Raw genomic sequence first — 12114 nt, 5'->3', positions numbered from 1 at the left:
GTAATTAACAAAATCATAAAATCATAAAAATTAGATTATACAGATATACCTGCATATAAAGTATAGTCTGTCAAATATAGCATTTTAATAAAAAAATAATAAAATTGAAAAATTAGGGAGGATTCTAGCAGTCCACCGATACCATATAAGTACACGCCGACATACTAAATGAACTTGTGTTTGAAATTTTTCAAAACCATTTTAAATCCCAAAAAATATCTATTATTCCTTGCCAATACTACAAATAATCCATTTTTTAAATAAAAATATGAATTTTTCTAATGAATGCTTACCAACTACTTCTGCTATATGTTTAATAAAATATTTAGCTTATACCTATAGTTTTTCATTAACTCATATTCAACACATTTTTTCACTACTTCCGTACTACTAAAAGTTATTTTCAAAAACTTTAAGCACTACTCATTTTACAACTTTTTAACCATTAAAGTACAACACACATTAACAAATGCATACCATAAATGAAACGTGACACTACGTGCAACTAAATTACTTTCCTATCGAATTAACAGCATATATAATTATGCCATTGTACACACATAAAACTATCGCATAGATATGGGTAATTATTTTTGTTACTTATCAGAAAACAAAAATAAATAAATAAAAATAGCAAAACAAATAAATAAATAATGAAAATACCATAATAACTACTTCAAATGAAATTCGTATTTATTTTTCCGTCAAATTCTTGGAATTGTTGGGTAATAATTTTTTGTGTTTTCCTTCTACTTTTGAGTTATCTTTCGGCAGTTTTTTGTATTTTATTTTTATGATTTAATTTGCATTCTTAATTGACTTAACATATCCATGTTTCAGGACCTCCCGTTGAAGTTGGAGTCACCATGTATGTGCTATCGATCAGCTCGCTGTCTGAAGTTAAAATGGTACACAACAAGCCCAAATGTACCTTTTATTAAAAACACAAACAAATTTTCAATTAGTTTCTTTTCGTTTTTTCTTGATATCAGCATTTAGACTTAAATGTAATGCCTTCTTATTATTAGCGTCTGTTTTCGTACACTTTCTTTTTGAAACTTTCCCTTTTTTTACTATTTGAATTAATTGCTAATAGTTGTTATGAATTATGAAATATTTTGGAATTTTTTAATTTTCTTTTACTGTGGAAATTTTCTATATTTCGTTTGTTTGTTTGTTCAGAAAAAAAATTAAATAAATAAATAAATGAGTATTTGAGCGCTGTACCTTTGCATATAAAAAATACTTTAATTTGCTATTATTACCATTTGTTTGTCTCTCGTTCTCCACTTACGGATATAAATAGTTTAATTGTGCTAGCATTTGCTATTTTTTTTGGTTGTTGCTACGGTTTGATTTATTTAACACGTTTTTTATATTTCTTTATTGAGCAGGGATTTTTGAGTGTTTTTTAATTATTATAGGAAGGGTTGTTGTTGGAAACTGAGGCAGTGCCAAGTTAAAAACTAAATTACTGCTATTAGAAATACCTTAAGGCAGAATTTGTGTATTAAAAACATGGCAAAATTTTTTTATTTTTATTAAGCAAAAACAAAACTAAGTTATTTACAAAAAATTCCAGGTATCAAAGGTATAAAGCACAAAAATATATAAAATTTTCAGTTACACAAAAAAACTGATGAACTCAAACCAGAAAGGCCAAAAGGCTGGGACGGCTTTTAATGCAATTACCCATTAGTCGATATATTAGATTTTGGAAACGTGACGTCTCCTGGTAAACCAGAATGTATGCTGATATGCTATGATACGATGATTTAACGTAAAATTCCATTCTAAAAAGTCAGAGAAACCGTGGCACCATGTGTGCATTCACATCTTATTTTGGTGCTCAGATCTTATCCTGTGCGAACCACTACAATAGTTTAAATATTTTAATGTAATATAAGTTATTACAGATTATCACCGCTAAGTACTAAAGCAACGAAATAAACAAAACTAGAGCAAAATGTGACTCGCGCATATACTTATTTTGTGATGAGGGTAAAATAGAAGACCTTGCCTAAATATTCCTCCATCAAGAAGTGCATGAAGCCTGAAGTGTCACCTAAGTGAAGACAAAGCAATAATGATATTTTGAAAATTGAGTTGTGAAAATGTCTGCCAAGTTATACTCTCTTACCCATTCTGCATCAGTTTTTAGAGCGTTTAAGCGCATCAAATGAAGTGACCAAAAAAACTTTTAGTTAGTTATACCTATATATGCATACATCTGTGGTCATGTTGATCATATCGGAATGAAGCCTAAAGGGAGTTAGGGGAGAAAAGAAATAAGCCACATTTTAGTAATAGTCGTGCAGCTCTCTCAAAGTTTAATTTTTAAATCATTGCCGTGAAACTTGACTAACATTAAAACCGTTTTCGACACAAAAAATTACATTTAAAAATTAGTTAAAACTTACGATATTTCAAAACTAAATTTTAACTATTCCTTTATATGCCAACAAATACACATCTGCAAAATATATATGTTCGTCTGTATATACTAACAATATTTATTCATGCGTTGTGAAAAGTATATCCGTTATCCTCTTATTAGACGTTTGACCGAGGTCTCCCAGATTTTGTGTTGTGGATGTTGATGTTCCAGCAGGACAATTTGTATCAACTTAAGCTGCTTTTCAAAAGCGCGTGTAGAGATTAAATTAATAAGCATGCATGCGCATCATACTGAATAATATTTGAACAGTATAGGCATTAGTTGCTATTTTTAGCAGCAAAGAATTAAGTGGGCACTGGTAGAAATTTTAGAGGTTTTACAAAAGTAACTACTAATTCCTTCTTTTATTGATAGTCACTATTGAGCGCCGATACTTATTCTGAGAATTAGATGCCATATCAATATATATACTTACAATATTTGAGAAGCATTGACATAATAATTGGTACGACTTTTTTTTATTCGTGAACTTTTTATAATAGACATTTTACTTTTTAAAAGGGAGGCTTAAATTAGAAAAAAGTTATGGTGACCAAACCAGTTTTCAGTTATACAATATATAACTACCTATACACAGGCATAAAATTTAATATGTTCATAGAAATGGTGGAACAATTTGTACATTTCTTAGAATGCGTATGCCTTTAATAAATCATAATTTGATTCGTAACGGTTTTTAGTTCGATCTCTTTGTAGAAAAAGTACTTACAGTTGTTTTAGCTCCATAGCTTCGCCTTCTAGCAAAGCGTGACAAAACAGAGAATTTTCATTTACATTTTTTTTTTGACAAAAATGAATGCTTTCTGCTGATTTATACTTTTCTTCTTTTTTTTAGAAAAAATTCAAAGGAATCATATCATAATTACCCATTCGTAGTCTCAAATTTAGTCTGTCGTTACGCTAGTTCATGATATAATAAAGCAATACACACACAAAAGATCCACCACTCAGTACTAACTACTTGTATACTACAAAACTTATTGTTGTTATATAAAAAATCACCAAAATTTTGAACGTCTACTATATTGGCACAAATCAAAAACAAAAACAAAAAATGCTTTTATTCCATGCATACCTCGCCTAATACGTCACAAGTTGCAGTCTAACACATACACAACAATTCAAAAATTGAGAATACATTCAGACATTTTCTTCTTACTTTTTACTATATAATTTTATAGTAATCTAAATTGTCTTCTTATTTTCGTGCTTTGTTTTAATGTTGAATTTGCTTAATCTCATCATCTTCTTTTCTTCAAACTCAATAATTACAAAACATATATGCTTCTGCGAAGGTGACGTATTTTAATAAAACTCAAGGTATTGAAATATGTAGAAAAAATTAAGAAATAACTACATATAAACACATATGAAATGTAAAGTTATTTTATAATAAAAGTGACGGGTTTTCAATAAAGTAAGAAGAGAATTTAGATTGATTTGGTTTTCATTCGACACATTGCTATTTGTACGTCAAATTAAATTGTTTTATATTGTATACGGGTGAAAGAATATAAAATGTAGGAGACAAAATATAGGAGTTACATTAATTTCTTTTGGAAACACATATAATCGTACGCCTTTTAAAAAGATTAATAGGGCAAGCAGAGGACAGTGCGTATACATAACATCTTCGTGGTTTTGTATAACAAGCAGAGTGCGTATATGCAATACCTTCGTTCTTGATAAAACAAGAAGCGGATAGTGCGTATACATAACATCTGCTTTGTAGTGTACATCAACCAGAGGACGGTGCGTATACGCAATACCTTCGTTATTCATAGAGCATGAAGAAAATAGTGCGTATACATAACATCTTCGTTGTAATGTAAAACAAATTGAGGACGGTGCGTATACGCAATACATTCTTTGCCTTATAACACAACAAGAGGGTAGTGCGTATACGTAGCATCTTCGCTGTAGTGTATACAAGCAGACTGTAGTGCGTAGACGCAAGCCCTGGTTGTCGTATGGAGCAAGCAGAGGATGGTGCGTATACGTGACACCTTCGTTACAGTTCAAGTTAGCCGGGTAATGCGAAGCCATAAACAATATTTTTCATAGTCTCTAATTATTGCTTATGTGAAAAAATAAAGTATCTCATCATCGGTAAATGAAAATGTAAATCGTTCCATTACATTCGCACTGGATTTTATTAATATATATAGATAACGTGTATTTCGATTTAAGAATAAACAGCGAACGCGACTGAAAGTACAGTTTGATTTGCATACTCTATACTAACTGCTTTCGCTATTAAAATCCTGTATTTGTCATTTACAATAATTGCTGTAAAAATTTTTTAATTTTACAAAGTGCCCTCGTCCTGTCTGGGTTCCCGCCCACACTGCTTTGGTAAACAGAAAAGTACGATTGTGCAATAATGTAACATTAGAATATTATATTTAAGATTTGATGTAAGTTTGTTTTTAATCCACTTTCTATACTAAACCCCACTTCCCTTAGCGTGATAAGAAAAACCTTACCCAAACTCACCGTCACTAAACACAAAAGTAAAATAATTGCAACGAAGGATGTAAAAATTGTCCAATAAAACAACAATTTTTTCCACAATCACCATTTATTGTATGCCATCAAAACGTATATAAGACAACTATTAAAAAAAAATACTATTTTATTACTGAATGTGATACAATTACAACAAAAACGTGTGTGTGTATGTTCCAGGTCCCCCTGTGGAGGTTGGCGTCACAATGTATGTCCTCAGTATCAGTTCGGTTTCGGAAGTTCTCATGGTACATATCGCAAATAAACTTAATACCCGTACAAACATACATACTTTTCTACTTATATTGAAAGTGAAGAAACAACAAATAAACACAACAAAGAACCAATACAAATATATTTTATTTGCATACAATTACGACACAAACGAGAAATCAAGTGCTGATTTTGTTCATAACTTTTTTCAGTTGGTTTTGTAATTATTTTATTAATTTAATTTTTAAATTTTGTTTTCTTGCAAATACAAAAATAAACATTAAAAGGAAAAAAATTAAAGTAAAAATAGAATTATTAGAGGGAGTGCACTGCTTAAAATGTTTGATTACGCTAAAAGCAACTACAAATTTATTGACAAAATTAAAACAATGGAAGCAAAGAAGAGAAAAATCTTTACAACATTTGGTTGTCAAAAAATTATAGATAAAGTTAGGAGCGCTTTGGAAATGGGAACTTTGTAATACATAATGGATCATATCTCAAGCGGTTTGAAACTCAAATGCTAGAAGATCAGCCAGTAGCAAAAAAAGGGGTGAGGAACATGGACGCCACAGTATCTTGGTGTTCAATAAGTTCAAAATTATTCTGTTGGGAGACAGAATTCAGCGTTAACCTACATTTCTGAATATTTTTTGACGTCGGAGCAATTTATTTACCACTGAAACCTCTACCTGGTATCCACAGGACTTCTTGTAAATAGTGCTTACAAAGTTTTACTTTATTTTCCGGTCTAGATTTTCCGGTAACTGGTTCTACTCTTTTTTCATTAGAGCCGCTAATCAAGGACATTTTTGTTAAATGTTCTGAAATGTCAATCCTTGTTTGAAAAATCCAGAACTCCTCCATTATTCAAGTTGCCAGCTTGACAATATATAAGTATTTCCCTTCGAGGTAGCCACTAGTCATCAGTGTATGATTGAAATGAAACTGAAGACCAAAAACATACAGTTGTCTAAAAAGGCACGACTGTGAGTTCAATACCAGACTTATGCTGGTTACAGACGTATTTATTAGCTTCAGCGGCTACGTGAATGCATACATAGCATGACATAGAAGGGTCGACTTTTATTTGATGAACTTTGTAAAATATTACACAAATATTTCTAAAAGCCATATTAGATAAAAGTAGGTAGGTAGAAGCGGGAGTCGGTTTTTAAACTAACTCATTTATGCCGTTACCGATCCATTGTGAGACCATAAATTCAGTTTACCTAATACTCCTCGCTAAACCCTTTTAGTTTATGTGCAAACCTTTCTCGCTGATACTTTTGTACCTACGGTCACCCGTATCATACAAAAATAGCGAACCAAGGTATCTTAACAAAGTGGCTTGCCAGATGTCTGACAGAGCAAATGTCTGACCGACTCTTCCTCCTCTTCATTCTTGCAGTTTCTGCAAAAATAGAAATAATAAAGAGAAAGTTAAGAAAATGAAGTTAAATAATCACCAAAAACAAAAAAAATCAAAGTTCGTAATGAGGATTTATGACTTCAGTTTGAAGATTGAATTGAAGTACGACATCATTTCATTGTCGATTCTTTCATTGGGCTTTGAACAATTCATGCTAACTCGCGTAGCTTCACATTGATCAAGGTTTCGCAAAACTCGCGTCTATTACAGTTATTATAATCCGCTTTTACGAGTAGTCGTCTAAATTCATCGAAATAGGCAATTGAAAGTAATGAAATGAAAGGTAGAAAAGAAAGTCTAACAAGTAAATGATGATTAGTTCCTTAACAGTATTTGGCTTGATTCTTATACGGTATCACATTTTTCGAATGCAGTTTTGTTAGGTGAAAAAGTAAATTACTCAATAGCATTTGGTGTTATTATAATGGTAATAACTGGCGCTTACACCCTTTGTAGGATGTTTGGTCAAACCTCTTCGCCTGTTCGTAGTGCGCCAATTGATTACTTTTCACAGATGGTAATGAGTTATATGTGCTTGTATTAGAAATATAAGTCTATTAGCTTTACCAACGTACATTCAGTTCAATCAACATAAACAGCAAAGCATAACGCGCGTCGAGAAATTCACTACCACATTACTTCAAAATTATTCAGATCTAGTGAGGTTTTACAGACTTATTAATGCACAATTTTTAAAGATTTCGTGATCGTTCTTTTATTTATATTAAGTTTTTCATTTGTTTATTTAATTTGCATTTTCGTTAACGAGCAGCAAAGGTTTTCAAGGCTCTTTGCACATTACACTGGTGTTAATTAAACAAAATGAATTTTCGGTTATTTGCTTTGTTAGAACTTTTTTTAATAAATGTGTATTTATATGTATAAAGAATATATATATATATATATATACATATATTTCTTACATATATCCTAGCGCTTTATGAAGCAAGCTCCAACTTAACTAAAAAAATAACTAAAAATTTAATTACATTAATTCACTTAAACAATATTACTAATGAAAGACTTAAGACACGTACTCGCTGTGAGTTTGTAATCAAATATAAATAAACTGCGCATTTTTGAATATGGGAACTGTTTTTTTTTTTGGAATATTTGCATTTAATGCGTAATAGTTGTTGTTGCCTCAAAGAACTGAACTTTACCAGTACACACAACTAACTCATGTCTATCTCTTCTTCGCTGCCTCTTTCGACCTTCTCTAACTACATAAATTCTAAAATTTTCTTCTCCCATTCTATCCACATATACCAATATACATACATATATCCCTTCTACACACCTTTTCAATCTTACTGCTATACATCAGCTCTAATTCTACTCAGCTTAACACTCACATTCATCAAAACATACAAAATACATAGAAACATATATATTTAGTTCATGCTTACATATAATTCATGACGTCTATTTTTGTCATTCGCTTCAACTGCATAAAGCATTTACTTATTTAAAAATAATTGAATTTATACATAAATTTTTTGTTAGAATTTGCAGTTATGTGTCAATTTTTTAAACTCAGCGTAATCATCCAATGCATAATCATCATACATTTTATATGCAAATTTTATTTTCTTAAATTAATTTGTTTTGCTGCAAAATTAGCGAATACTCGCCCTGATAAATATACTGTTCATGCATATATTGGCTGGATGAGTGGGTATTTTGAATGCGACTAAAAAGCTTTAATATTTTTCAAAATTATCATTAATATATGCACAAATTTAACAAACAAAAAATATTAGAATGAAAGGAAAAATTAAAGTTTTTAAAAGTTTAATACATTTTTTTTTCTATATTTTTATAATACATTAAAAAAATATATATGTATATATTTACTTTTATGAATCATTCGTTGCATCGAGAAAAAAATTAAAATTTTCAATTGTTAAGATTTCTTCAGTCAATTAAAGAAAATATAACCCGAAAACTAAAACTGCAAACAAGTCATACAAAATTATTATAAGGCCATATACATACACACCTATATCATCTTATATAAATATTCATAAATATTTCTTATTTGCATTACACCATTCATATATTTCCCACAAATACAAATTTTCAGTTAGAAGATGTTCGATTTTCTTGTATTATTTTTACATAATTGTATACATAAATTGATACATACATATATCTACATATGTTAATGTTTAAATATTCAATACAATACATGAGTACATACAGTTGCGTGCACCTAATTAGACGCGATATTGTGACCATTTAAATTCTTTATATGATAGAAATGAGCAATGCTGTCAAAAAATAAAATAATAATCAAAACTCAACTCGAATTTTGAGCTAGATCAGGCTTGCTCCATATTATACCAAAATTTAATAAGCCATAAACCTGCCGACCCAGAATTTTTTTAATTCTGATTAAAAGTTTAAAATTTTGATGAAGGTGTGACAAATTTATATAATACTTGCACAAAGTTTGAAATTTTGTTGTAAATGATATTTTTTGTAAAATAAATGATACATCTTTTTATAAAAAATTAATGAAAATTAAAACAATAAAAGAAAAGTAACAAAAACTGGTCCAAATACGCCGCTTCTAATTAAGTGCACTCTGTGTAATATGTGAGTGTTTATGAGTATTAATTTATAATAAATTAAAAAAAACCTAAATTTGCTTACTTAAAAATTTGTGTGTTTTAAGTGTTTTCAATATTTGTATGTGTATGTGCGTGTGTTTAGTCATATCGGGAAATTAAATCAGAAGAAAATTTGGCGCATGCACATTTTCGTTTTTTTTCACTAAGAAGGAAATACAAAGAACAAAAAAAAAAACAAAAAAAAAATACATACAAACATATGACGTATCGGATGGATACATAAATTTCATTCCTCACAAAGTTTTGTTTACTGCATACCACAAAAAGCTTTTACTGATTTCTCCTAATACAAACTCCTGCAAAAAGCTTATAGAAATCTATATTTGGTTAAGGAAGTCAACCCGACTTGAGAAAGAAATACTTACTCACTACAAGAAAATATATAAACATTCTGCAAATTTTACTACTTAGAGACCGATCAGAATTCAGTTCATGTTGCGAACAGTCGGCCTACCCGGCGTTTTGAGGAGTCTTAAGTTTAAGATGGAGCTGCCGCAATAACGGACAGACGAGTACTGCTAAAAGAAGCTGCCATAATAACTGATTAGTCGGGCACAGTTAGATATTAAATAAAAAAATTAAAATAAAGTGGAATACCCTGACAATTTGTGGATTTTTATCCCGCCCTTTATATGATAGGGGGGGGGGGGGGGGACAAGAAGAGATCGCTGGAAATTGCTGAATATTTATGAATAGGTATTTGTAATAGGAGCAGAGAGTTTTTCAAATGTAAGCTGCTGGAAAGCTGTCTAAACATTTAGTGCCAAATTTCAGTCTTTTTGTTTCGAAATCTGGTCGCTATCTACTACGTAAGCCCGGATGCTGACGGAGTTATGCACACTTCTCTATTTCATGGTGAAATGAATAATTTTCATAAGAATCACTGCTCCACCAGTTTCTTCTACTCAAATGCTATTGCTAGAAATGCTTTTATTTTCCCCCATATTTAGTTTTTAAGTCTCGGAAAATTAACGAAGCAGCTGTCATTTATTTAGTAGACCCTTTTTTACCAGTATGAGTTTTTTCAGTGGGATTTAAGTTAAAAATGCTATACTCACTCTCGTGTTGCCATATCCTAAAACTTAATTAGGGGGAGTATTGTAATATTCATGGTGGTCACCGTAGCCGAACGGGTAAGTGCGTGACTACCATTCGGAGTTCACAGTTGGAACGTAGGGTCGATTCTCGGTGAAACGCCAAAATTAAGAAAAACATTTTGACGTGATAACGTCTTATAATTCGATTTAACAGGCTGCACGCACGAAAAAATGTGTCGTTACCTTGCTCATTAGTGTTACCTTGCTCATATGTCGTTACCTTGCTCATTTGTCGTTACCTTGCTCATATGTCGTTACCTTGTTCATTGCCGTTACCTTGAATGAACTGCAAGCGAAAGCGCGGAACCAACAAAGCAAACGAACGGCAACGCTCGACATCTTGCTCTCTCCTACTTAAGTGAGCGTATATATGTATGTATATGCGCATATGTACATATATAAATTCACGTATTTGTATTTGCATATGCCTTCTTATTGATTATTATTAATTTGATTTACTTGAAGAATTTAAAATAAAACCAAGTTTGTTAATAATACCTCTTGTTTTAATGTTATTATTATTAATTTTTTTATTATATATGAAGGAAAAAATGTATGGTAATATTTACCACATACCTTATAAGATATGTTGTATACTAATATATGTATATAAACATGCATATACATATACAATTTCGCGCAATTTTCAAAAAGAACAAATCTATATGTAAAGATGCATACGAATCATATGGACATATCAAATATATGAATCTATTCCGTACGCAAGCAAATGTAAGCTAATGTGCTTGAACTGCAAGCGAGAGCGCGGAACGAACGACAAAGAGCACAATCGGCCCCGCGTTCGGCAACGTTCGACATCTGGCTCTGTCCTACTTGAGTGAGCATATATATGTATGTATATGTATGTATATGCGCATTTGTATATAAATTCACATACTTGTATTTGCATATGCCTTCTTCCTGTGTGGATGGTAATGAACCATTTCTCTGTTGAGAACAGGACGATGATAGAAAAAGTAGGAAATGAAAGGGAGTGTTTCGAGTGTAAAGTGTCTTGAAAAAGGCAAATCGATGATGGTGCCTCTTAGTGTTGTTGACTTATTAACGTCTGATGCACAATCGAAATTGAAGATATCTTTCATGAATTTGATAAATGTTTCGTCATTTTTCACGTTTGTGTAACTGTAACTTGACTTATTCAATTGCAATTCCATTTAGCTCCTCCTCTATATCCATACAAAATATCTATCAAACAAATAAAATTAAAATTTTGTTTTGAAAATTGCAACCATTCCATCAATATTTTCTTATGACGTTGTCACGTTAAACTATCGTCAGTAAACCGACTTTACAGACAACCTCTTTTTCTAATAGCGGTCGCCACTAGGCAGGCAATGGCAAACCTCCGAGTGTATTTCTTCCATGAAAAAGCTTCTCATAAAAATATCTGCCGTTCAGAGTCGGCTTGAAACTGTAGGTCCCTCCATTTGTGGAACAACATCAAGACGCACACCACAAATAGCAGGAAGAGCTCGGCGAAACACCCAAAAAGTGTGTACGTGCCAATTATATATATATAGATATATATACTATTCAAACGTTTGAAAAACCAAATTGTTAAATTAGATAATATGCCATTTAATTTCCAAATCCGGCCCTGTGTTTACCGATAAGTGGAGATCGGCATATATGTAGAATAGCTAGGTTTAACATTTATTCTCTATGCAGAAGTCTTAGAAAAGGATACTGTTCAGCATTTTCTTTATAAATGCCCGGGGCTTGGCAGCCAGATGATCAGCCAGCTCACTA

The 12114-nt window shown here is 31.3% G+C and overlaps 1 protein-coding gene across 10 annotated transcripts in view; it reads left to right on the top strand.

Moving 5' to 3' along the window:
• LOC128861695 (gamma-aminobutyric acid receptor subunit beta) overlaps positions 1-12114 on the top strand; it is a 153392-nt gene that overhangs the window by 71156 nt on the left and 70122 nt on the right. For all 10 annotated transcript variants that reach the window (XM_054100006.1, XM_054100003.1, XM_054100001.1 and 7 more), the window contains exon 4: positions 841-908. In XM_054100006.1, the coding sequence (XP_053955981.1) occupies positions 841-908 (68 nt within the window). The remainder of the gene's footprint in view (positions 1-840; positions 909-12114) is intronic.

Source organism: Anastrepha ludens, chromosome 4, assembly GCF_028408465.1.
Source record: "Anastrepha ludens isolate Willacy chromosome 4, idAnaLude1.1, whole genome shotgun sequence".
NCBI lineage: Eukaryota > Metazoa > Arthropoda > Insecta > Diptera > Tephritidae > Anastrepha > Anastrepha ludens.
The sequence above is the reverse complement of the archived record's forward strand: the minus strand, read 5'-3'. Positions and strand labels throughout refer to the sequence as shown.